At 41.1% G+C, this 27,521-nt stretch overlaps 1 protein-coding gene across 1 annotated transcript in view; it reads left to right on the forward strand.

Moving 5' to 3' along the window:
- Positions 1 to 421: 421 nt before the first annotated feature.
- LOC135873631 (macrophage mannose receptor 1-like) overlaps positions 422 to 27,521 on the forward strand; it is a 61,812-nt gene continuing 34,712 nt past the window's right edge. The window contains exons 1-11 of the mRNA XM_065398272.1: positions 422 to 482; positions 6,550 to 6,951; positions 7,825 to 7,998; positions 9,884 to 10,048; positions 10,779 to 10,892; positions 12,459 to 12,605; positions 13,728 to 13,910; positions 14,387 to 14,544; positions 14,974 to 15,087; positions 24,158 to 24,273; positions 25,263 to 25,411. Of these exons, the coding sequence (XP_065254344.1) occupies positions 422 to 482; positions 6,550 to 6,951; positions 7,825 to 7,998; positions 9,884 to 10,048; positions 10,779 to 10,892; positions 12,459 to 12,605; positions 13,728 to 13,910; positions 14,387 to 14,544; positions 14,974 to 15,087; positions 24,158 to 24,273; positions 25,263 to 25,411 (1,783 nt within the window). The remainder of the gene's footprint in view (positions 483 to 6,549; positions 6,952 to 7,824; positions 7,999 to 9,883; positions 10,049 to 10,778; positions 10,893 to 12,458; positions 12,606 to 13,727; positions 13,911 to 14,386; positions 14,545 to 14,973; positions 15,088 to 24,157; positions 24,274 to 25,262; positions 25,412 to 27,521) is intronic.

Genomic DNA, 27,521 nt, shown 5'->3' on the forward strand with positions numbered 1-27,521 from the left:
AAGTATGTTTTTGAGAATTAAAGTTCATGTTTGAAGGAAAGGGAACAGCTTTGCTCTTTTATTCTGTTTGCTCCCTGATACCTTCACTAGAGAGTTGATTGACCTGACAGTCCAACAACTGATTCATCTGTTAAACTAACGTAAGTCCAGAAAAACAGTATTGATCTGTCACTACTTTACTGCCTGCATTTCTATGGAAGGAAACTTTGTTCTTAGGAGCGAAGTTTACACTGTGAATTTGAGTTATTTTAAAAAGCCACATGTGACAGGATATTTCCTTATTTACAGCCCAGAGCTTTCCCCTGATCTGTCAGCCTTTTGAAACTGAGGAAGACCTGCCACCTAGCTTGTTTGAGAAGGATTTTATTGACAGCAACAAATTACAACGCATCTCTTGGTGGAAAGGAGTTAAACATTTGTGATGACTCTCTCCATGTTGCTGGTTTTTATCTCTCTCATTCACAGTGCTTTGCAGCTACTGGGTAAGTCATTGTTTTGTCTCCGGTATCAGAGCGGATATGAATGTGCTTCTCCTTCTTTTGCTTTTCCTTTGACACTCTGGTCCAGTCTGTTTATTTTGCATTTATTATTAATCCTAATCTGAGTGCTTTAAAGAAATGGGCTAGAGAGGCTTATCCAGATGTGTTGGATCCTTCTCAGAAGAAGGTAAATATTTATGGAAGCAGCAGGGTCCGGGCCTAGCAGGGGAGCAGAAGTAACAGCAGAGGCAGACACACTCAGGTACAATCTTGATTCCTGTAGGATCTGATTTAATCAGCAATATATATCTATATAAAAGAATAAAACGTATTGGATGTGTACCTTCTTCCACTTTAGATGAGCTTGTAAAAGAAAAGATGTGACTTGCAAATAAATAATTGGATGTTAAAGTGGGGGTATATGGCTGTTGTTAGAAATATATAAGCTTGTGTGTAAGAATGTGTCAAAGATATAGACAGAAACTGGTTGTGGGCATTGGCACGGGGCAGAGTTAAGGTTGGATGTGCATATTTAACTCTGAATAACAACTTTTGGGCCAAATCATGGTTGGCCCTGCATTCATAGAATCATAGAATATCAGGGTTGGAAGGCACCTCAGGAGGTCATCTAGTCCAACCCCCTGCTCAAGCAGGACCAATCCCCAACTAAATCATCCCAGACAGGGCTTTGTCAAGCCGGGCCTTAAAAAACTCTAAGGAAGGAGATTCCACCACCTCCCTAGGTAATCCATTCCAGTGCTTCACCACCCTCCTAGTGAAAAACTTTTTCCTAATATCCAACCTAAACCTCCCCCACTGCAACTTGAGACCATTACTCCTTGTTCTGTCATCTGCTACCACTGAGAACAGTCTAGATCCATCCTCTTTGGAACCCCCTTTTAGGTAGTTGAAAGCAGCTATCAAATCCCCCCTCATTCTTTTCTTCTGCAGACTAAACAATCCCAGTTCCCTCAGCCTCTCCTCATAAGTCATGTACTCCAGCCCCCTAATCATTTTTGTTGCCCTCCGCTGGACTCTTTCAAATTTTCCCACATCCTTCTTGTAGTGTGGGGCCCAAAACTAGACACAGTACTCCAGATGAGGCCTCACCAATGTTGAATAGAGGGGAATGATCACGTCCCTCAATCTGCTGGCAATGCCCCTACTTATACAGCCCAAAATGCCGTTAGCCTTCTTGGAAACAAGGGCACACTGTTGACTCATATCCAGCTTCTCATCCACTGTTACCCCTAGGTCCTTTTCTGCAGAACTGCTGCCTAGCCATTTGGTCCCTAGTCTGTAGAAGTGCATGGGATACTTCCATCCTAAGTGCAAAACTTTGCACTTGTCCTTGTTGAATCTCATCAGATTTCTTTTGGCCCAATCCTCTAATTTGTCTAGGTTCCTCTGTATCCTATTCCTACCCTCCAGTGTATCTACCACTCCTCCCAGTTTAGTGTCATCTACAAACTTGCTGAGGGTGCAGTCCACGCCATCCTCCAGATCATTAATGAAGATATTGAACAAAACCGGCCCCAGGGCCAACCCTTGGGGCACTCTGCTTGATACTGGCTGCCAACTAGACATGGAGCCATTGATCATTACCCGTTAAGCCCGATGATCTAGCTAGCTTTCTATCCACCTTATAGTCCATTCATCCAGTCCATACTTCTTTAACTTGCCAGCAAGAATACTGTGGGAGACTGTATCAAAAGCTTTGCTAAAGTCAAGGAATAACACGTCCACTGCTTTCCCCTCATCCACAGACCCAGTTATCTCATCATAGAAGGCAATTAGGTTAGTCAGGCATGACTTGCCCTTGATGAATCCATGCTGACTGTTCCTGATCACTTTCCTCTCCTTTAAGTGCTTCAGAATTGATTCCTTGAGGACCTGCTCTATGATTTTTCCAGGGACTGAGGTGAGGCTGACTGGCCTGTAGTTCCCCGGATCCTCCTCCTTCCCTTTTTTAAAGATGGGCACTACATTAGCTTTTTTCCAGTCAGCCGGGACCTCCCCCGATCACCATGAGTTTTCAAAGATAATGGCCAATGGCTCTGCAATCACATCCGCCAACTCCTTTAGCACCCTCGGATGCAGCGCATCCGGCCCCATGGACTTGTGCTCATCCAGCTTTTCTAAATAATCCTGAACCATTTCTTTCTCCACAGAGGGCTGGTCACCTCCTCCCCATGCTGTGCTGCCCAGTGCAGTAGTCTGGGAGCTGACCTTGTTCGTGAAGACAGGCAAAAAAAGCATTGAGTACATTAGCTTTTTCCACATCCTCTGTCACTAGGTTGCCTCCCTCATTCAGTAAGGGGCCCCCACTTTCCTTGACTTTCTTCTTGTTGCTAACATACCTGAAGAAACCCTTCTTGTTACTCTTAACATCTCTTGATAGCTACAACTCCAAGTGTGATTTGGCCTTCCTGATTTCACTCGTGCATGCCTAAGCAATATTTTTATACTCCTCTCTGGTCATTTGTCCAATCTTCCACTTCCTGTAAGCTTCTTTTTTGTGTTTAAGATCAGCAAGGATTTCACTGTTAAGCCAAGCTGGTCGCCTGCCATATTTAGTATTCTTTCTACACATCGGGATGGTTTGTTCCTGCAACCTCAATAAGGATTCTTTAAAATACAGCCAGCTCTCCTGGACTCTTTTCCCCCTCATGTTATTCTCCCAGGGGATCCTGCCCATCAGTTCCCTTAGGGAGTCAAAGTCTGCTTTTCTGAAGTCCAGGGTCTGTATTCTGCTGCTCTCCTTTCTTCCTTGTGTCAGGATCCTGAACTCGACCATCTCATGGTCACTGCCTCCCAGGTTCCCATTCACTTTTGCTTCCCCTACTAATTCTTCCCTGTTAGTGAGCAGCAGGTCAAGAAGAGCTCTGCCCCTAGTTGGTTCCTCCAGCACTTGCACCAGGAAATTGTCTCCTACACTTTCCAAAAACTTCCTGGATTGTCTGTGCACCGCTGTATTGCTCTCCCAGAAGATATCAGGGTGACTGAAGTCTTCCATGAGAACCAGGGCCTGTGATCTAGTAACTTCTGTTGGTTGCCAGAAGAAAGCCTCGTCCACCTCATTCCCCTGGTCTGGTGGTCTATAGCAGACTCCCACCACGACATCACCCTTGTTGCTCACACTTCTAAACTTAATCCAGAGACTCTCAGGTTTTTCTGCAGTTTCATACCGGAGCTCTGAGCAGTCATACTGCTCTCTTACATACAGTCAGCGCCGGCTCCAGGGTTTTGGCCGCCCCAAGCAGCCAAACAAAACAAAACAAAAAAAAAGCCGCAATTGCGATCTGCGGTGGCAATTCGGCGGGAGGTCCTTCGCTCCGAGCAGGAGTGAGGGACTGTCCGCCGAATTGCCGCCGAATACCTGGACGTGCCGCCCCTCTCCGGAGCAGCCGCCCAAGCACCTGCTTGGTAAGCGGGTGCCTGGAGCCGGCCCTGCATACAGTGCAACTCCCCCACCTTTTCTGCCCTGCCTGTCCTTCCTGAACAGTTTATATCCATCCATGACAGTACTCCAGTCATGTGAGTTATCCCACCAAGTCTCTGTTATTCCAATCACATCATAATTCCTTGGCTGTGCCAGGACTTTCAGTTCTCCCTGCTTGTTTCCCAGGCTTCTTGCATTTGTGTATAGGCACTTTAAGATAACTCACTGATCGTCCTGCTTTCTCAGTATGAGGCAGGAGTCCTCCCCCCTTATGCTCTCCTGCTCGTGCTTCCTCCCAGTATCCCACTTTCCCACTTACCTAGGGCTTTGGTCTCCTTTCCCCGGTGAACCTAGTTTAAAGCCCCCCTCCCTAGGTTAGCCAGCCTGCTTGCGAAGATGCTCTTCCCTCTCTTTGTTAGGTGGAGCCCGTCTCTGGCTAGCACTCCTTCTTCTTGGAACACCATCCCATGGAATTGTGGGCAATAGACTTGTTTAAAATCACTGATCAGAGGTAGGGCTGAATGGGGCCAAGGCCTATTATACATCTAAAAGAGGTTATTTTTATTTTAAAATTCCATAAAGGTATATTCAGTATATTTATTTGATTTAGAAAAGTTAATGTAACAAGATACAGTTAACATCTATACAGGTGATTGAGGCAATTGACCCCCCTCACCCTCCCCCATCATTAATTTTTTGTTTTGTTTTAGCCATTTAAAAACAATTTGACCTCTTAGCCTCCACTGAGAAGAATAAAGTAAGAGGCCCCTGGCACTGACCACACAGGAATACACAATGATAACAAATAAATGAGAAAAAGGCTTCCTCAGCTGATGCTCAGGCTCTTGGCAGCCTTGTCACTCATTCTCAGAGTTCAGATGGATCCTCCTCAGCTGGGTTATGGGTAATTGTTCTGCCTTGTCACAAAGGGGCTCGTGTGGCACCCGCTCTGCCAGGCCAAGCAGCCTCTCTGCCTCTTCTGTTAATGAATTCCCCCTGTTGGAGCTGAGCAGGGAAGGAACAGCCAGCAGGAGCAGGTGGTGGCAACATGTGAGGCGGCTCAGAACTGTCCCCAGGCTCCTCCAGCAAGAATTCCCCCCACCGGCCACCGAGCAACCATAGCCCTCCAGTAACACCTTAGCTACCCTCCCAGGTAGCACACACTCACCCCAAAACCCTAACACCCAGCTGTCACCCAACAGCACTCTGTTTACACCCAAAGAACACCAGGTACCCCAGTCTCCTATCTAATACTATATCCTGCCCCTGTGTCCTATCCTTGCCATAGCTTGGAGCAGAGTGTGTTGACCATAAGATGAGATTTATGGTTATATGCAAATTATTTACAAATATAAAAATTAGCTCATTAAATAATTTGTATAAAATGCTACACATGAGTCCTTCAACACTTGTGTAAGCCCCAGAGCTAGAAGGCTTAGGGAGCTGGAACATAGCTACTTCTATAGAGGAAATGCCAGTTCTAGCCTTCCCTATTTATGTTAATTGTAATATTGCTTAACCATACTTTCACATTCTGTGTTTCATTGCTGTAGTTGGAATTTGCCTATCATCTGATTGTATAAGTTATATTAGACTCTTACTGTAACTGCACTAATGAAAGGACATTGGATAACAAGCTATTATTTTTGTATGCAGTGTAGTTGTAACCATGTCAGTCCCAGGATATTAGCGAGACAAGCTGGATGAGGTAACATCTTTTATTGGACCCACTTCTGTTAGTGAGAGAGACAAGCTTTCAAGCCATACAGAGCTCTTCCTCAGGTCTGGGAAAGGTGCTCCCTGTGTCACAGCAAAATGCAAGGTGGAACAGATTGTTTAGCATAAGTAGCTAGCACATATTGTAAGGGACCATTCAAGGCAGAGTGACCCGTTAACATCTCTGCAATCATGGGACAAAAGGAGAGGGTTAGTGGGTTACAGATTTTTGTAATAAGCCATAAATCCAGTGTCTCTGTTCAGTCTATGATTTTTAGTGTCTAGCAGAGTTATGAATTTAAGCTCCCAGACTCTTTTTTTTGAAAGAGTTGTGCAGGTTTCCTTTGAGGATGAGGCCTGATAGGTAAGATATAGCATGATCATTTTGTGAAAAGTGTTCACCCACAGGTGATAGGGTATTTTTATCTTTTATCATTTTCTTGTGTGAGTTCATTCAAGAGAGTAGTGATTGTGTGATTTCACCCACATAGTTATTATTGAGGCATTTAGTGCATCCAGAAAAGCTTCTTTCACCCACACAGTTGTTATTGGGGCATTTAGTGCAACCAGAAAAAACTTCTTGGAAGAAGTGTGTTTTGGGGACAAAGTTAAAGGAAAAAAGAAAGTTCCATTATAATTATTGCTTTGTTAAAATGTGGTATAATATAAATTGTTACATTTTTTTCTTTGCTTGATTGTCTCTTTGTGTTGTGTATGCACAAGTCACACCTGATTTTTTTTCCCTTCCTACTTACTAAGGCTCCTGAAAGTGGGACTTGAACCCACAATCACGTGCCATGAGTAAAAGGCCCATTCTTGATTCAATAAAACAACACCTCACATCGGCTTACTGTTTTCCTCTCAACCTCTCTCCAACCCAAACACATTAATTATTCTCATTTTGTCTTGCAGATAATGAAATATTTTTAATATATAATAAAGACCTCAAGCGCTGTGTACAAGCTCAGAGTTCTAACTCCGTCACAACTGCCACTTGCAACCAGGACACTGAGTCACAAAAATTCAGGTGGGTCTCTGATCACCAGCTTATGAGTGTAGCATTGAGGCTATGCTTGGGAGTGCCTTCAAAGAAAGACCAGGTGATGATCACTCTGTATCCTTGTAACAAGACAAGTGAACTCCAACACTGGGAATGCAGAAATGAAACCCTTCTTGCAATCCAAGGAGAAGATTTGTTTTTTAACTCTGGCAGCAGAGAAAAAGGAAATGTTATGCTGCAGAAGGAATCAGGTGTGAGGAGTAAGTGGAAGGTCTATGGAACCACAGATGATTTGTGTTCTCAGGGCTATGAAGGTACAGTCTGAAAATTAATCTTTTTATTGTTCTGAACTAATTTATTTATGTATGTGTTAGAGTAATTTGATGTATATTCATCTGATTGTATAATCAGCCATGCTCAGTTCTCCTATGAGACTATGGCAGAGCATGACTGGGCTTCTACATCCCAACCCTGCAAACACACTCTTCACTTTACACATGAATCATACCATGATATGATTTATTCAGCACCATGAAGGAAAAAAGTGTAACATTTGTTGTCTTATTTGTAAAACAAAAATGGAATTACATTATATTAAATTATTAAATGTAACTGTGTTAGTCTAGTCCGCTGCAGTATATGTGCTAGTAAAGTATATTGTAGTTATTGGATGAGAGGCACAAATTTATCTCTGCTTACTTCACACTTCAACTTTGATGGCCCATTAATATCAGAAAAGAAAATCAATTCTGTGTACAGTTCCTCCAAATGCTGTAAGTGACTTTAGAAGATGAAAAGTCCTTTTAAGAGTGATCTGAAAAGATATTTACTTAAAAATATACAATTATTAAAAATGAAGCTATATGAGGAACACTTTTTTTTTCCATTCAAAGAAATGTATCTTAAAATGAACTTAGTGAAAATAACTAGGTGATTCCACCAGCTCATGAGCGTGAGTTCTGAAGGTTCAATTTCCAGCTGCCACAGCTAACACTGAACAAATGTGTAAGTCACACAGTGTTTCCTTGGCTGTCTTATGCTGCTCTGAGAGCAACAGTCGGCCATCAGTGACCATGCATGCAGTGGCCCTCCCACATGTGATACAGAAGATTAGAGAGTTGGGCACCTCAAGCTTCCTTATTTTTATTACTATTTCTATACTGACTTCTATCATTTTGTATCCCCAGATTTGTTTACATTGCTAGGAAATGCCAATGGGGCACCCTGTGTATTCCCTTTCAAGCTGAGTGGCAAATGGTATGCCGAGTGTACAGATGCTGCCAGGTCAGATGGCTTGCTCTGGTGTGGAACAACAGCAGACTTTGACACAGACCAATTGTATGGATTTTGCCCATTAAAATGTAAGTTCTGAATGTTGATTTAGAGTATATAATAGCACAATATTTAGGAAACAGAACAACACTGCTGAAATGCCACTGACAGTGTCATGTTCACAAGGCAAAAACTTGAACTGATATATTTTGCATCATCCTCTACCTCCACCCTATAACATTTCTTACAGGGCAATAATGTGAAATCTAGTGCAGTAGAAGGCAGCCATATAAAATGTTACCTGTGTGCATCTATAATTATAGAAAAAGAACTCTGGCTAATTGGGGACTGTTATCAACTACAGAGTTTTGAGCAGTATCTCTAGGCAACTCTACATTCTACCGTAGTCAGCATAAAACCACCAGTGAATCAGGCAGCCACTATCAGTTGCCTCAGGGGCTACTTCCCTTACTGTCAGCTATGGATAGCAGCAGCATATTGCCTCTCCATCTTTGGCAGGCCCCCTATGCTGCAGTTGCAGGTAGGGTGACCAGAGGTCATGATTTTATAGGGACAGTCCTGATATTCGGGGCTTTGTCTTATATTGGTGCCTATTTCTCCACGTCCTCTGTCCTGATTTTTCACACTTGCTATCTGGGTACCCTAGACATAGGAGCTGGCTATGCTAGATGTATATCCCCTTGGGAGATGTCAGCAGTCTCCTGTGTGGTGAAAGGCAATGGAATGGGCCACAGAACCTGACCCAGCATGAGTAAGGGTTGTAGAATCAGGCCATTACAATCTTCCTGGAGAGCCGCATACTCAGTTGATAGCCATATGTAGGGTCAGGAAGGAATTTTCCCCAGGTCAGATTGGCAGTGCCCTTGGTTTTTTTCACCTTTCTTTGCAGCATGTGGGTACAGGCCTCCAGCACTGGTGCACCTCGGTCCGTTGTATTCTCTGCCTGTAGCACATAGTAGTCTAGTCTCCTGTGGGTTGTAATACTTTGATTTGATTTCAGTTGTTGTGCTTAGTGTTCGGGTGCTGGGTGGTGTTGGTGGCCTGTGATTTAAAGGAGATCAGATTAGATGATCTAGTGGTCCCTTCTGGCCTTAAACTCTAGGACTCCGTGACCCTATTGAAATGGATACACACATGAGGTTTGAGAGAAGGTCACACTAGGAAGCTGAACTCTGAATTTACAGAAGATAATACAAATGCAATCTCAGCCTTAATATTGCGTCAATGTCATCATTTGCTTTTAATTTCCTGTTTTTTCAGAATGAGAGAGAAAGTCAAAGACCAGATTCACCAGTTTTCTCTGACTTTTTTGTGCCACTCCTGTGATGCAAAGCACCTGTGAATCTGCCTTAACCAGCCAATGAACATCATAGTGCTGAATATGGCCATAAAACTAGAAACAAATAACTCCTTCCTCAGAGTGCAATGGCTGTTGAGTCAACTCTATTTCTTTCTTGGCCTGCCTAACCCCATCTCCCAAATATGGCAGCATGGGAATGCACAGGGAGCCACCCAAGAGTTGTGCTTTATCATGTATGAGACTGTAGATACTCTGGGCAGGAACCCCAAATTCTGACCTATTCTCTATCCCTTGTTGTGGAACCATGTTAAATCTATTATGACTGGGGCTGTGTAGTGCCATGGAGGAAGGAGCAGGATTTGCCCCATTGTATTTCTTTCTTTGGAAGATTGTCACGTTTGAGCTATGAAACTGAATATATCAGGTGAAATCTTGGCCCCGTTGAAATCAGTGGCTCATCCCATTGTCTTCAGTATGGTCAGGATTTCATCCATGGAGCAAAATAACAGATTCCCACTTTTAAAGAAAGGATTCTGTTTTCTCGGTTGGAGCAGTGCGACTTTACAAGTATGCTCACAGTTAAATTTTATCATACATTTTATATGCATTAGTCAGAATAAATATCAACATTGCATCCCACTTCTCTCATGCAGATAATGAAACTCACAGATTTTGGACTACAGACCCTTTGACAGGCACCCACTACCAGATAAACTTCCAATCAGCTCTAACATGGCACCAAGCACGGAAAAGCTGCCAGCAACAAAATGCAGAATTATTAAGTATCACAGAGATACATGAGCAAATGTATCTGAGAGGTGAATTATGAAAGCAATTCTGAGTGAAAATGAGTTATTTTTCTATGTTGGATCACTAACTTTTCAGTGGTTTAATCATCTATTGTAATTAATGAGAGTTTTGAATATTAGCAATATGTGCTAACTCATAGGAAAAAAAACTAAACACGGAAAGTGATGTTTTTGAAACGACATGTGGAATTACCATTCAAATGGCTTAGAAAGTGTCTGATTCAATTCCCTTTACAGTAAATACAAGGATTCCCATTGACTTTGTTGGGAGTTGGATCAACCTCAAAGAAAAGTAGTTTAGGAAATGTCCTTGATATGATTAGACTGAAGGAAGAGCTGTTTTGTTGCATATTACACTAGATACTGCCATTTATAAGCTTACAGTACTGGAAATTCAGCTGTTCCTCATATAGAAATTCCAATACAGCATTCTGGGAATTTCCTTTCATATAAAGCACCTGACTGGATTAATCCTGTCAGCAGCTCTCATAAATATTGTGCACATAAATATAGGCTCTGTTTGAATAAAGCCTTTGAATGAGTTTGCATCAAAACTTAGAGTGAATTTAGTAATAAAAATATTATTTGCAGCACTTAATGCCTTTCATTGCCAAAGCTTATTGCAAACATTTTTGGAAACCCCTAAGCAGACAACTATTAGCTTCTTCAAAACATTAGCCTGTAAAGTATTTTACAACAAATGTATGATGATGTATTTTAATTTCTTTTGGTTCTTTAGATTTGATTGACAGGATGAGATCTGCTCTGTGGATTGGACTTAACAGTCTGAATTTCAACTATGGATGGCAATGGAGTGGTGGCAGTCCTTTCAGATATTTAAACTGGGATCTAGGTAGGGGTAATTTTTAGAATGGTTTTAAGGATGAAAATCTGCAGCTAGACTGTTGAATGGATCTCAGTTACAATTTTGTACTATCCCACATATAAATATAGCATTTGTAATGAGAGCCATATGAATAGATCATCGTTGGAGCTGAGCTCCACTTTAAAGATCTGACAGTGGAGTTATGCTTTTAATATGTAATCTGAAACTAAAAAAACCCAGAAATCATCATCTTAAGGAAACCAAGTTCATTAGAAAAGTAAGAGAAAATCGTATATCAAAAGTAAAATGCAATAAAATCCTACATAGCCTCTGTCTGGGTAACAGCTGGGTTGCATAAGGCATGTATTTAGAGGTAATGTTGAGTCAATTAAGACATCTAACATTCTCTTTGTGCCCCTTAAACTTCACCATCTCCATCTGAGAACATCTCAAAGTGTCAGTTCTTAGTGGCAGTGAAAAGTTTAGTCTTTTTCAGAGTTTCTCCTCCTTATTTTTGGGACTTTCTTCTCGTTTTATATCCTAAAGAGTCTTTGACCATGTGAGTCCCTGTGCATTTACATTCTAATCCTGAAGTAATCTCTACTGTCATCATAGTAACACTGAGGTGGCTCAAATTCAAAATTCCTGTTATGATCTCAGCTGCCTCACAAACCCCAGTTTTATTCAACATTATATTTGCCTCCTGAGCAAATATATTTGATTTTCTTTTCCTGACCCTCACCAAATCTTAAAGTTCCTTTGGTGTTGGGGTATATGGCTACCTACCTTTCCTGACACCATGATTGGGGGACGGCTCCAGACTAGTCAGGCCTGCCTCTATCTTCCCCACGACTCCAGGGTTTGTCTATTCCCTGCTGGTCCCATCAAACTTCCTGCTCCACCCCGTTGATTCAAGAGGTAGGGGAGCATTGTGCCTTGGCCTCCTACAGCCTTCACCCAGGTTGTTTCTGCATTCCCTTGACAATGGGTCATATAGGTCAGTAATAAAATTCTCTTGTGTCCAATAATTTTAGCAAATATGATTTTCCACTTATCTTCTTTTACTTTCTAAAAGATAAATAGAATTTTATAAAAGAAATATGAATGTTTCCCCTAAATGCATACAATTTCTCTTTATTGTTAGTGTCTGATTATTCAAACACTGGGGTACATTCTTCTTTCAATACATATGTATATAATTCCTAGCATGAGCTGGAATTATGCACAAGAATCAATAGGAGAATATGCAGGGCACAAAAATATTGGGCCAAATTGTGTCCTCAGATTTCATGAGAGTAAATGAGGGCAGAATTTATCTCATTAAGTTCACTATTAAGCAGTCATATCAGTATGACCTGACCCCAATTGAATATTACATCAGATGTTATGTAATTCATATTTTATCATAAGTGTTTAAGGGGACATTGTCAAGTAAAGAGCTATTTTTGAACACATTTCTTTAGCTACAGTATAAAAATAATAATGCCAATGAAATGCTGAGTCCATAATCTATATGGGAAAAGATACAAAACAAACATGAGGATTTGCCCTGCCTATGAGGAATTTCACTGGCTTTGAATTCATTTTTTGAAGGAAATCCTTCTCCGGAACCTGAGAAAATCTGTGCAGTACTAAATCCTAGAAAAAGTGCTAAATGGGAAAACCGTGAATGTGATCAGAAAGTTGGCTATATTTGTAAAAGGGAAAATTCCACTTTGGATTCTTTCTCTCTTCCCTCAGGTAGGTCTGTCAATAAAAATTACAGTAAAAGCTTTTTATTTAAATTGTATGGATTTGGTCTGCAGAGATGTGCAACAGAAATGCATTTTTATTTATATGAAAGTACAAACTTGCTTCATCCAACAGTAATTCTTTTTAAAAATCGCATATGTTCTGTTTTGCTGGTTGCACAGAACAAACCATTCTACCCATTTCCCTGTTTTAGAGACACTAGGAAGAATACCATTATTTAATTTATCTAAAGTAGGATGTCTAATCTTTGGCAACTTTTCTAGAACTCAAACCACACCTAAGTTTAAACAATTTTTTTTATTTATAAAAACAGAGGTGACCATCCAAGCCATGGACATCCTGACATAATTTAACTTCACAAAGAAGTAAAATGGATTGTGCTTCCCCGCGTAAAGCCAATAGGAGTTCAGGATGTTTAGCACCTGCTAGAATGTGTTCTGAACTTCCAAGAATGACTCCCCTTGACTTGAGAGGTCACTGAATCTGGGCCTTAGCAAGCAGCAGGGTGATCACTGGAAGCCCTATAAAGACTGCAGTATGGGCTCATATCACCTCCTGATAAAGTCAAATGGAATTGGTCCCTAGGTATTAGAACCTGTAATTGGCAAAGGGAAAGATTTACTGCAGCACCACTTTTCTGAGAAAAGAAAGGCAACTATCCTGTCTCTGACAAACTATTTAATGAGAACCTATGATGTAGAAAGTAAACATATGCAGAGAGGTAATTGCTACTGTTGCGATAATATACAAAACATAATTAGATGCAATGCATTATGTGAAAATATTACATCTGGAATTATAAAATATCATTTTGTCCAAATTTGCACATTTTGCAATGTTGATGTTTTCAAACTGTGAAGTCCAGTTGGCATTGATCCCATTTTTTTCTGACTTGGTTGAATGTGTTTATATTTTCTACCCGAAATTCTGTGTATCATAGCAGATAGATCTAATAGCCTTAGATATTTATATGCAGAATGAGAAAAAAAATACTTCCAGTATCTTAACTCTGCTTTTATTTTTAATTAATTGCATAATTAATTTCAAATTTAACCACACTTATTCCAGGCTTCAACTTGAATTGTTCTGAAATATTTTTATTTATTTTAGAGCTCTCTGCAGCTAGTGAATGCCCAGAGGGCTGGTTGCCATACACAGGTCACTGTTACATGATTCACAGGGAGCCCAAAGTGTGGAAAGAAGCCTTGGCTTCCTGTCGAAAGGAGGATGGTGATCTGGCCAGTATCCACAACATTGAAGAGCACAGCTTTATAGTGTCTCAGCTTGGGTACAGTGAGTATTTCCACTGGGCAGTAATGTGCACATGTGGATAATTTTAAAAATTAGAAATTTTGTAGCTTTTTAATGGTTTATATTTAATTTATATGGATATTTACAGGTAAGCACACACATAAATATACATAAACGATACCAGATGACTGATACTAACTTATCATCACTGTTAATTTACAACATATCTTTTGAAGGAAATCACAGCCCCAGTTACTGCAGCATTGGGTAACTGCAGTGGTCACAAAAGGAGCAGCCGATACTGCTGCTAAGTAGAATGATTTGCTTTCCTGGTGGTATTTCCTATCTCTTCTTGAATAAAGGAGGGAACACGAAATAGACATTAAGTAGACATCATTGCCAATTTATCTGGAATGGCTTTATAATGCAACGTAACAATTTCAGTTCATCGTCATAAAATCCTGCTCCTGAAGATTATTACAATGTAGATAAAAACATAGCCGAATGTATGTTCTTAGAGCCAACTGATGAGCTGTGGATTGGTTTGAATGACCTCAGGATTCAAATGTATTTTGAATGGAGTGATAAGATGCCTGTGATATACACAAAGTGGCTCCATGGAGAACCAACCACTGCAAACAGCAGACAAGAAGATTGTGTTGTTATGAAAGGACAGGTAAAATAATGCAATTATATCTATGCATTAACATAATATTTTCTTTGTTTTTTATTTTCAATTAGATGTCCAAAAACTGGAGAACTCGTTTTAGAATAATACCATATGATGATATCTCTAGTTGCTCAGCAAGTTTATGCTTTAAATTTTAGAGAAATTTAGATCAGTATTCAGATATGATAATGCATTTACTTCTCTAGCATACCCAGCAATCCTTGTAACTCTGCACCCCATGCTTCAGGCCAACTCAATTCAACAGCTGTAGCTTCTTTATAACTCAATTCATGAATTAGCTTCAGGGGAAAATAATAAGCATATTTATTTTTACTTTTAAAGGAATGTTACCAAAAAAAAAAAAAGAAAATAAGCAGTTGTGTAAAGAATTTTAGTTCCTCTTAACTGACAATCTTCTTCCCAAACTGCCTTCAGGATGGATACTGGGCAGACAGTGTTTGTGATAAGAAATTTGGATACATTTGCAAAAAGAGTCCATTGCAAGACACTCCTGGAACGGTGAAGCACATTGATCCTGGCTGCCGGAAGGTAAGGACAAAATAAACTACGTTTAGATCAGACAAAATCACCCTTGAAATAGCTTGGTATTTTTGTACTTTTGACTAGGACATTGCTAGTTTATATTTGCTGCTGATTTTCAATCTGAAAAAAATGTGGTCCTTCATTTAAACTAAATTTGATTTGAATTCACACACACACACACACACACACACACACACACACACACACACACACACACACACACACACACACACCACATATATATAAGCTCTATTTTTTCTCAGTAACTTCTCTGAATGAGACATAAACTGGTATTGTAGCTTTGGGCATACATGATTCATGTTAGTGTACATATATTTCAGCACTGTGTAATTAGCTATTGGGTGGCACAGTGTGGGGGTTTCTGAATTGTGTGACATCACTTTCTCAATGGGTGCAGAATGATGCTGTGTTCTACCAGTGGGAATCTGAATTATTAGAAATGACTAAGCACTAGAACTATATTAATGAAACCTTTTTCAAACAATTTACTGTTTCCTGTTCTTCTTTTTCTTCTCTCTTTCCCCTCCTTTTGTTTTCCTTAATATATCATAGAATCATAGGATTAGAAGGGACTGCAATAGTCATCTAGTCTACCCCCCTGCCAAGATGCAGGATTTGTTGTGTCTAAGCCATCCAAGACAGATGGCTCTCCAGCCTCTTTTTGAAAACCTGTGACGAAGCTTCTACAACTTCCGAGGCAGTCTGTTCCATTGTCCTACTGTTCTTACAGTTAGGAAGTTTTTCCTGAGAGTTAATCTAAATCTGCTGTGCTATAATTTGAAGAACCCATTGCCTCTTGTCCTGATCTCTGTAGCAAAAGAGAACAACTTTTCTCCATCTTTTTTTATGGAAGACTTTCACGTATTTGAAGACCGCTGTCATGTTTCCCTCCTCTTTATCTCCTAAACATACCCAGTTATTTCAGCCGGTGCTCACAGGGTTTGCATTCCATCCCTTTGATCATCTTTGTCACTCATTTCTGGCTCCTTTACAGTTTCTCTACATCCTTTCTATACATTGGTGACCAAAATGGGACACAGTATTGCTGGGGCCTAACCAGCACCGAATAGAGTGGTACGATCAGCTCCCATGACTTGCCTAAAATTGCATTTGCTTTTTTTTACAACATTGCATTGGAGGTTGTGATCCACCACACCTCCCAGATCCTTTTGAGCTGTACTGCTGCCAAGCCAGTTTTCCCCCATTCTGTATGTGTGCATTTGTTTTTTCTTCCCTACATGTAGCACCTTACATTTCTTTGTTGAATTTCATTTTATTGTCTATAGTCCAGTTCTCCAATTTATCAAGATCCCTCTGAATTTTAGCTCTATCCTCCAAAGTATTGGTAACCCTCCAAGCTTTGTTTCATCTGAAAATCTGATCAGTGCTCTCTATTCCTACATCCAGGTAGTCAATAAAGATGTTAAACAACACCAGATCCAGAACAGATCTCTGTGGAACCCCACTTGAGACCTCCCTCCAATCCGATTCATTCCATTAATAGTTACTCTTTGTTTGTAGTTGTTTAACCGATTATGTATCCACTTAATGACAGTTCTGTTGAGCCCACATTTCTCCTGTTTTCTTATTAGAATGTTATGTGCGACTGTGTCAAAGGCCTTGATGAAGTCCAGATATATTATGTCCATCACATTCCCCTATCTACCAAATCAGTTACCCTGTCAAAGAAGGAAATCAAGCTGGTTTGTCATGATTTGTTCTTGGTAAATCCATGCTGGCTGCTAGTGATCACCCCTTTATCCTCCAGGTATTCACAAATTGAATATTTTATACAGTGCTCTAGTGGTTCCCAGGTATTGAAGTCAGCCTGACTGGTCTATAGTTTCCCAGCTCCTCCTTTTCCTTGTTAAAGATGGACACTACGTTAGCCCTTCTCCAGTCTTCTGGGACCCCACCTGTCATCCATGAGAGTGTAAATATTATTGCCAGTGGCTCCAAGATTCCTTCAGCTAATTCTTTCAGTACCTCAGGTAAATAGCATCCAGCCCCGCTGATTTGAAGTCATTGAAATTGATCAGAAGATTTCTGACGTGTTGTTTATTTATCCTGATCTGCATCCCTTCCCCTTTATTGTCTATTGTAACTTTGCTAGTCATCCGGGTACATGTTCTTTTTTGTGAGAAGAAGGGGGGGTGGGGGTCACTAGTAACTTTCACAGTCCCCCCTTCGGGCCTGACAAACCTAAAAATTGTCAGGCCCGTTACGCAATTCGCGATTAACCTGGAGGGACAGATACTGGGTTTTCTTATGGACAGCAGAGCTTTTGATTATAGCATTACACAGGCATTTGGCACATTGTATTATTATTTAGATAACACATAGAAAGAAAAGAAAGAAAAGAATTTATTTAACAATTGTTCGAAAGAGCCCCGTAAACCATGACCCAAGGTCTGGAATGAGGTCCTCAAAACTAAAGGTGTGATTAAGAAATACAGCATGGAAAACAACAGCAGCATTTTTAATGGCTTGTAAATCCTGCTTAATTAAGCCGGAATGATTAGCATAGAAACAACATTTTTTCCGGATGCGAGCACAAGTTCCCCCCTAATTGGTTTATATGCTTGGAAGGAGCATTGAGAATGTTTGCACTTCCACCCAGAAAGTTTTTAAGTATGTTTTTATGGCCACAGATCAGATGGTACTTTTGATGTGTTTGTAAGGGCAGTGGGCCAAGCTTGATGCTCTAGATCATTCCGAATGGCCATTAGCTGGACATTCAGGAAATCCTGAATTTCTGAACAGATAGATCCCACTGCAATGCCTTTTCAGCCTCAGTGATATTCAATACCATCTCTGTCAGCAACTTCTGGGTCATAGAACTAAGGGCGGAGATAACATGTAACTTACCAATTTCAGCCGGTACCTGGGTTAGCTGTGCCGCAATTTTTTATTATGTTTTGGTTTTTAAAAATATTTTAAACTTCTGCTGCACTATTGGCCCCATCCCAAAGGGATCCGGTCAAGTCTCTCTTCTTTCTAGAGGAAATAACCCAAGCCCTCTGTTGTGCTAATCTAATGGCAGCCCCCTGTGAGCAATTTAGGTATGTAGAGGTGATCTGGAAACTGGATAAGGGTAATGAAAATTTAACAGTCCCTAGTGTAGTGTTAATTACAGTTTATTGATATTTTAATACATTTTTTTGGTGTAGTACTATACCACATTCCTAAGCATGGGTCCCACAAGTTTTTTTTTGCCAGTGTATAATTTTTTGTTTTTTTATTAGGGTTAGTTTTTAATGTTTTTTGTAGGTAGGAATCCCTGGACTTTGGTGGTTTCAATGGAGCAAGTGTTCCTTTTTTTTTTTTTTTTTTTTGAAACAGTCATGGTTTAGCATTATACAGGGGAGAGGTTACTAGCACATCATCCTGTAATGGTTTTGCTTTTTTTAGAAAAATTCAAAGCAACAGTAGGTCTGTTAGTGGACAAGGGAGAGGTTACTAGCACTTTACCTTGTCTTTTTTTTTTTTTTTTTTTTTTTGCTGTTCAGAAGGCACAGCAGAGCTAGAAGGAGAAATAGGCTTATCAGTCGGAGAGCCCTCCCGAGGTGGAGGGGTCTTTTTACAGTGAGAAGCATGGGTCCAGGTAGGCAGTCCTTGGCACTTCACAGCGGTGTTGGTGGTTAACAGCACTTAGAAAGGGCCTTTCCAGTGTGGAACCAAAGCAGTCTTCTGTTGATGGACTTTACATAGACTCGGTCTCCTTGTTTCAATGAACGGCAGGGCTGCTAGGGTCTTTGGGTAGCACTTCTTTTATCTGTGAGAAAAGAAACCTAACACATTTTATTAATGCCTGGCAGTGTTTTGCAGATTTTATAGTTGCTTGGGCACATTCAGGCCCCCCTTTTCTTGGCTTTCAGCCAAGTCTTAGCTGTAGGCAGTGTCCTTGGATGGGGCCAGCGTCTTATCTTTGGACTGAGCTTGCTAGCTATTTTTTTTAGTTAACTCGTTCTGTTTTTTTTGTTTTTTTTTTTTTTTTGGCTTTTTTTAACCTACAAAGGAAACTTTTATTTTTTATTTATACACTTTTTAAAAATAATGAACACATACACATTACTTTTATTATTTAATGTATGCCATATACACCTTTCCAGTAAAATAACTTTATTACAGAGCTTTGGAACAACAAACCAGGACAAGCACACCCACTTTTGAGGAGTCCACTCGGTACAACCTCTGGTGTCCAATAGCTTTTTTCCCTCCCCAGCCCTCTGGCTAAAAATCTGAGGTAGCCAGAAGGATCCCATGGGCAACATGGGGAGTGGGTTAACCTTCCATGTCCTTGCTTCCAAAGACTGTTGGTATGCAAATTTTAACAACAATTTTGGCCATAGAACACAAAAATAATTCCTATTGTGCCAGTGAATGCATGGTACGTTGAATGCTATTCAGCTGGCATCCGTTTTCTCTGATGATCTGAAAAACAAAAGAACAGAGGTCTACCCCTTCTGGGCAGTCAGTTATTGTTTCAAATATTTCCTTTATATACACATACTTTTGTTGATTTTAGGCAAAACAGAGGAATTACCCCATATTTTTTTTATTTGTTTTATAGGCAGCCCAGGTTTTAGTGGCTTCTACCTTATTAGTTAGAAAATTGCATTAATACAGATGCTTTTTGGCTTGCTTCCAGATCCAAAGCTATTTACAGCTTAAAGATTTTTACTTAAAAAGGGACACAATTAACTTTCCCAGACTTTTGATCGCCTTTTACTTCTGCTTTTAAACACACAGTGATCTGAACAAGACAACACAACCTATATTGGTAGGTTTGCATTTTTTTTACTTTTGCTACAATATACACTGCACATGTTCTGGGGAAAATGCATATTTTTTTTACAATTTAATTTTTACAACACTAGCCACATTAATTTTTATACAAGGTGTAACTATTTCTTTTTTTTGAACACCAGGTAAAGGCCATTTACTTAACATATAATTCAAAGGGCTATCCTTAGAGGGTTTTACCAGAGACCCACCCATCTACCTGCTGACACTCTAACAGAGAACTACACAGAGAACAGAGGGAATTATGGCCTAATAGGATCCTATTACAGGAATTTCTACTAATACTGACCGCTACGGGGGACGGGACAGAAGGATCCCAATTCGACCTCAGAGCTTCATCGCACGCGATGGCTTCCACTCTGAGGAATTACGAATGAGAGGCTCAGTTCCGTCCACACACCTAACGCCCAAATGTATAAGACAGAAATTTATTAACCGGTTAACCAGAACAGAACCAGATAGTGTCTCCTTATCTAATTAGGACTCACCTTATCGGAGCACGAACCCCAGGGGCTGCGGTGAAGCAGAGAAAAGGGGCAAAACACCCCGTTGGCGCCGTTTCCAGTTCGCCGCAGCCGTCCGGAGTCCAATGTCCGAGCTAGGAGAGTCCCGGCGGAGTCGCCAGAAACTGTTACCGAAATATCGGGTCCACCTAGCTGAGAGCCAATAACAGCCAGACAGGGATAAGGAGGAGTTGCTTTATTCTGCAGAAGAAAGGAGAGCTTTGCACCTTAGTACAAAAACTCTGTCTTACACACATTTTACAGATCCTTTATACACATTCAGACAAAGGCCCTTGCAGTGTTAACACTTGATTGGTGGTTGTCAGACCCGTGCTTTTGCTATCTGGTCAGTGAAAACCGGCTTGGGACCAGCTCCAACTACCTTAAGGCCTTGAAAGGGAAGACAGTTGAAAAGTTCAGGCTACTGTGTACTTGAAGTGTCTGCTTTCCCCTAATGGCCGCTGGCTGACATAACGGCTACTAGCTGTTAAGGGGGGGTGGGGGTCACTAGTAACTTTCACAGTACCTTTTCCAGCCCCAAGGAAGAGATGTGTGTGTAACCCTTCTGCCAGATGAAGCCAGTAGCAAACAGGGTTGGGTTCAATATCTAGGGGTTCCTTTCCATTGACACAACACAGACCCAGCTCGAGCCCCCACCCAGTAACCTAGGAAATTTACACACCACCCCTGGGTGCCTCTGAGAGGCAATGCTTTCCCACTCACAAGCACAGAGTCTGAATGTAGAAAAGAAACTTTTAATAAAAGGAGGGAAGTAACTCGGCGTTAATTTGGGAAAACACCGCAAACAGGGTTCATAAACATAAACCATGAGTAAAAGATCCACCTCCAAGTAGGTTGGGCAGTGCCCTTTTCCCCTCAGGTTCTTAAGTCCAGCAACCCCAAAGTCCCTTTCACATGCTCAACAATTCTCGGCACCCACTCACAGTTGCTGTCCTTGGTCAGTGCAGACCCAGAGTTCAGAGGTGCATCTGCAGAGTTCACCTCCCCCCGCCTGGGTGGGCTAAAGAGATACCTTACTCGCTCCACTGCTCGGGCACTCGCTCGCCACCCTTCTCTGACAGCCACCCTGCCGGCCGCCTGCTCACTGCTGTCACCGCGTGTCTCCATCAGCTACCCTGCTGGTGGCTTGCTCACTGCTCTTGCCGCGCCTCTCCACTCTGCGGCACCAGCCATTCATTCACTACTCACTAGCTGACTATTAGTCGCCTTCTGCTGCCACCTGCCTCTCTGCTGTGACCTCTGCACATCAGTCTCTTAGTGATTTTTGGCTCTTTGCAGGCTGGGCAGAAACACAGTCCTACCACAACTGATTTCAGTACTGATAGGGCATTTAACATAACAAAGAGGTGCCTAATTAGCTCTGTTCTGTGAACAGTGGGGAGGAACAGGTTAAACCAGTCTAGAGAGGACCCTTGATGAGAGTGTGCAGCCTCCTGGCTGGGAATACCTGTCTCCACTCCTCTTACTTTCACAGGGCTCTGACATTCGAGCCCCTGGCTTATCAAGGTTCTTTCAACTGAGAGCCCCCTCATTTGGGACAGGTTAAGCACAGTCCTGCTTTCCTGTATTCCTACAATAATTACAACATTGGTAACCATATTTCACTACCCCTGCATTCAGAACTAAGGTGATTTGTACCCAACACCAGTCAAAGTTGATCACTTTGACACTACTCTATCTGCTGAATATGTAAGCAGAGCAGGACCAAACTGTATTTACATAAACACACCCAAGTCATTCTCTCTCCCAGCTAGCTGTCAGGGAAGCATTCATTCAAACCCTGCTTACATGTGTAGCTCAGAAGTTGTCTTTCTCACCAACAGAAGTTGATCCAATAGAAAATATTACCTCACCTACCTTGTCTCTCTTAGGCCATGTCTACCTACAGAGTTAAGTCGACTTAAGTTATGTCAGCGATCATAAATCATTGTAATTACATCACTTGTGCAAGTTCACACAACGCTCCTAGTGTTGGCGGAGCATGTCCACGGTTGGTGCTTTAGCACCAACAGAGAGAGCAGTGCACGATGGGAAGCTATCCCACTCTGCAAATTGCCACCTTCTCCTGGTAGGATTTCTGGGAATGGATCACAGTGCATCATGGGTGTGGGCTCAGCCCCCATGATGCAGTTTTCTCTATCCCATAATTCCAAGGGCTTCTGACTGCGTTTCCTGCCATTTTTCAGCTGTGACTGTAAAATTTGTGCCCCCCATCTCTGCCTGAAAGTATGGACCCTGCCCTGCTCACCAGTCTTGTGATAAGCATTATGAACATAACAGAGCTGATCCTGCTGTATTATATGAGCTGCAAATCTGAACAGGAATCCATGCTGCCTGCCCTGCTATGTGCTATGGACAGAAACAATTCAAGATTGATATCTGCATTCACAGTGCTGCACATGGTGGCCTGTCGCTATTGGGCTCAGGAAACAAGCACTGAGTGGTGGGATCGGACAGTGATGCAGGTACGGGATGACAAGCAGTGGCTGCAGAACTTTGGTATGCACACAGCCACCTTCCTTGAACTCTGTGTGGAGCTTGTCCCCACCCTGCGGTGCTAGGATACCAAAATGAAAGCTGCCCTAACGGTGGAAAAGCATGTGGCGATCGCTGTGTGGAAGCTGGCAACTCCAGGCTGCTACCAATCAGTCATTAATCAGTTCGGAGTTGGGAAGTCCATTGTGGGAGTTGCAGTGATTCAAGTGTGCAGGGCCATTAATCGCCTCCTGCTATGAAGGTCAGGGATTCTGGGCAATGTGCTGGAAATCGTGGATGGCTTTGTGGCAACTGGATTCCCTAGTAGCGGCAGGGCGATAGGCGCCGACTTCTCATCCATACCACGAGCAATCTGCTTGTAAATGTCAAAGTTCCTATGGCTGGATCAGAGCTGCAACTGCACAGCGCCCTCTCTCCACAGACCCAGCAACTCCTGAGTACTCCAGGCGGGAGCACATTTGCTACAGAAAGCTAACATGGTCCGCTGGGAAGAAGCAATGGGAGGAAGCGGAATTTCAAAAATTCCTGGGGCTTTAAAGGCGGAGGGGTGAATGCCTGTGTACTTGGTTGCAAGGCAGTGGAGTAGAAACTGCTCACCAGAGCAGTCATGATGGGCATTATGGGACACCTTCTGTAGGCCACTTAGTGACAAGCAACCGCTACACTGTCTAAACTGACACTGCCTTGCTCTAACTTTGATGCAAAAAGCTCTATTCAGCTTGTCGAGATGGTTTTATGATGTTGGCGTAGCAGGAGAGTTAGATTGGCAGCAGGAGCATTGTTGTGTGTACACCTCCACAGTTTTGTCAAAAAAACTTAATTAAATAGACAGAGGAAACCCTAATCAAATATTCCCATTTATTTTGAATTACTGTTCTTTCCACATCAACTATATCAGCACTTCACTACAAAACAAACACTCCCATCTTCCATTTTGATCAAGGACATTGATTAATTAATTAATGTATTTGTTCTATTGTTGAATAAATTCTCTATTCTGTATGGTTATAATTTTTAACACCTATTTATCAGCTGTTAAGTGTCAAAAGAGGATAATGTATCATCACTTTGATTTGTATGTTTGTGGATGTTTACTTAGGCTTAGTTACTTTTGTAACTTTATTATTGGATTCCAAATTAATATATCATTTTGCAAGGGTAGAGTATAGTCAATATATTATATCACAATCTGTTACTAATTTATGGTCATTCCTGATTGATGTTGACAGGGCTGGGAAAGACATGGTTTTTACTGTTACTTGATTGGACATACATTTGGAACATTTTCAGAGGCAAAGAAAACCTGTGAAAGGAGTAAAAGTTATCTAACAACTGTTGGAGACAGGTATGAAAAACACTTTTACGTTTGTGCTTTTGATGGAATAATCTTAGAACTTTCTAAAATACTTAAGAACTTTTCAAAAAAAATTCTAGTGTTAAAACAGATAAATATAAAAAGTTTGAATTAAAACCAAAAATGTTCTATTTCATGAGAAGTTACTCAGAAAATACGTTTTTTTCAGACTAAATATTATATTTTGATATGTTCACTTTTGACAGTTCTCCAAGCAAGTAGAAAGTAAAACCATTTGCATCTGTAGCTCTACAAAATTACATTTGAGAAGAAAAAAAAAACCATTTTTGTTCTGGAAAAAAAAAATCGCATTTCTGCTTTACCAGATATCACCCCATGCCATGGCTGTCTCTGCTTTATAAGAGCTAGTGTTCAGTACAGCACAGTTACTCATGCTACAAACTATGTAACCCAAAGAGGCATTTTCACGTAAAAACAAATGTTATTGAAACTAAATTTTTCAAGTGTATCACAATAGCTTGGGGTGCTAAGGCCTTATAAAAGGGTCAGCAATACAAGGATTATTCAGATCCAAAACAAAAATCCAAATGCAATTCGGTAAATTAAATCAAAGCCTAGGAGGGCTTTTAGAGTGGTGTCAGCATGAGATGATGGCATGAAAATGAAGAACAAAGTGGGAAAATAAGCAGAAAGAGAAAAACACGAAAATGTCAGAATGAGAGCTGGTATAACATGAAGGACCTGCAGGTGAGAGACAGCGATCCTGGATGAAAGAGAGGGCTCAAGGGATAGTTTGAAAGGGTCTGGGAGAATGGAGAAAGTGAAAGAGGGATATACAAGGACATTGAAGACTGGAACACCATTAATGCAGCTATAGAGAGGGGATGGTGCCTCGCAACAGAGAGGAAATATACCTGTGCCAGCACTTGATAAGCTTTTGAAATCTCAGTCATTTGTGGACATTACAAATTATGAGAAAACCAGGTTTAATCTCAGTTTGCCACTTCCTCTCTTTACAGATATGAGCAAGCCTATCTAACTAGTCTGATTGGGCTCAGGCCTGAAAAATATTTTTGGATCGGTCTTTCAGATGTAGAGAAACAAGGGACTTTCAAGTGGACTGACGGTGAAGAAGTTCTGTTCACTCACTGGAATTCAGCAATGCCTGGTATGTTTTGTCATAGGTATTTTCCATGGGCTTGTCTACTTTGTGCAGCATCACACCCCACAGGTGTGTGAATTCTAATGCACATTGCAACAGGGCTGCCACTTCCTGAGCAGTCCCTCTTGGTCAGAGTGCACATTGCAGTGGCATCCCCTTGTTCTTCCCCCTACAGGGCCACTTAAACTCCCCACAGCCTTTCTTATAAGTCCTACCACCCTCCACTTGGGGCTGGTTTAATGCCCATAAACAGTCCTGCCCATAAATTCCCATCACTGCAATCCAAAGAGTCACACTTATCTCTGGTTCTTCCACCATCCACACAGAGCGCTTTTTCTGACACAGCCCGCTCTTCACAGGGTCGCTTCTCATAGCTGTCTCTCCCTGGAGTTCAGCTTTCTGGTTAATTGTATCTAATTTGCATATTAATTCAAGTTCAGCAGTCTCTCTTTGGAGTCTGTTTTTGAAGTTTTTTTGTTGTAAAATTGCCACCTTCAAGTCTGTCATTTGCAACAAAGCCTGATGCCAACTCTGTCCACATATCTATCGGGCTTTGTTGCAAGGAAAGGTTGCACACCATACAACATAAACACTAACCCAGGAACCTATCCTTGCAACAAAGCCCGATGCCAACTCTGTCCACATATCTATTCAAGTGACACCTTTATAGGACCTAATCACATCAGCCACACCATCAGGGGCTCGTTCGCCTGCACATCTACCAACGTGATATATGCCATCATGTGCCAGCAATGCCCCTCTGCCATGTAAATTGGCCAAACCGGACAGTCTCTACACAAAAGAATAAATGGACACAAATCTGACATCAGGAATCATAATATTCAAAAACCAGTGGGAGAACACTTCAACCTCTCTAACCACTCAGTGACAGACTTGAAGGTGGCAATTTTACAACAAATAAACTTCAAAAACAGACTCCAAAGAGAGACTGCTGAACTTGAATTAATATGCAAATTAGATACAATTAACTTAGGTTTGAACAGAGACTGGGAATGGTTGGGCCATTACACTAATTGAATCTATTTCCCCATGTTAAGTATCCTCACACCTTCTCTGGGTCATCTCGATTATCACTTCAAAAGTTTTTTTTCTCCTGCTGATGATAGCTCATCTCAATTGATTGGCCTCTTACAGTTGGTATGGCTACTTCCACCTTTTCATGTTCTCTGTATGTATAAATATCTTCTTGCTGTATGTTCCAGTCTATGCATCCGATGAAGTGGGCTGTAGCCCACGAAAGCTTATGCTCAAATAAATGTGTTAGTCTCTAAGGTGCCACAAGTACTGTTCTTTTTGCAGATACAGACTAACACGCTGCTACTCTGAAACCTGTCATTCAGAAGCAGAGTTTCATTTTGAAAATTAGGTGGGTTTTTTTTTTTTTAAAGTGTGGATGAAAAGACACCCAAAACAAAAGGTAAAACAGAAAAAAAATTAATTTCAAATGGAAGGAAATGTTTCTTTCAACTCAAAATCATTTTTTCCCATCCTTTTCATTTTGGGAAGAAAAAAAATGGAAAAAAGATCATGTAAGTTCAAATGGAAGTGATTTTTTTTTCTGATTTTTCAATTAATTATTCACTCTACTCTAGATCAGACAGCCTTCTTTTTAAAAAAGTGTTGATTTGAACATTGTAGGAACAAAGCCTCTTTAGAGAAAAAAGGATTTTAAAACAACAAACAGTCTTCATGTATATCTATCATAAATGTCTTGTCTTAGACCCTGATGTTAACCTATGCAGGCCTAACTTCTTTCAACTCACCCAACAGTTTATTATGTCTCAGTCTGGTTCCCTTCAATCAACTATTGCCTTGAGAGTTTGCCCCTCTTTTAACTTGGCTATAGTTCTTTTGTTCTTCTGTGTTGCCATTTTGCAGGTTGGCTGAAGAGGAGGTCAAACCATCCAAGCTAATAGTTCTGGCATTGTCTCTTAACTCTTGAATGTTTCCTGAGAAGTGGCTAGCTTGAATCATTCTTTTCTTTCCTGCCTGTTTTCCAAGACAGCCGTCTACTGAGTTAACCCAATATATTCATATAGTTAACATCCCAAAAACGAGGCCAATATATATTATTCACAAAGTATTACAGAGCAGT

Source organism: Emys orbicularis, chromosome 2, assembly GCF_028017835.1.
Source record: "Emys orbicularis isolate rEmyOrb1 chromosome 2, rEmyOrb1.hap1, whole genome shotgun sequence".
NCBI classification, from domain to species: Eukaryota; Metazoa; Chordata; order Testudines; family Emydidae; genus Emys; species Emys orbicularis.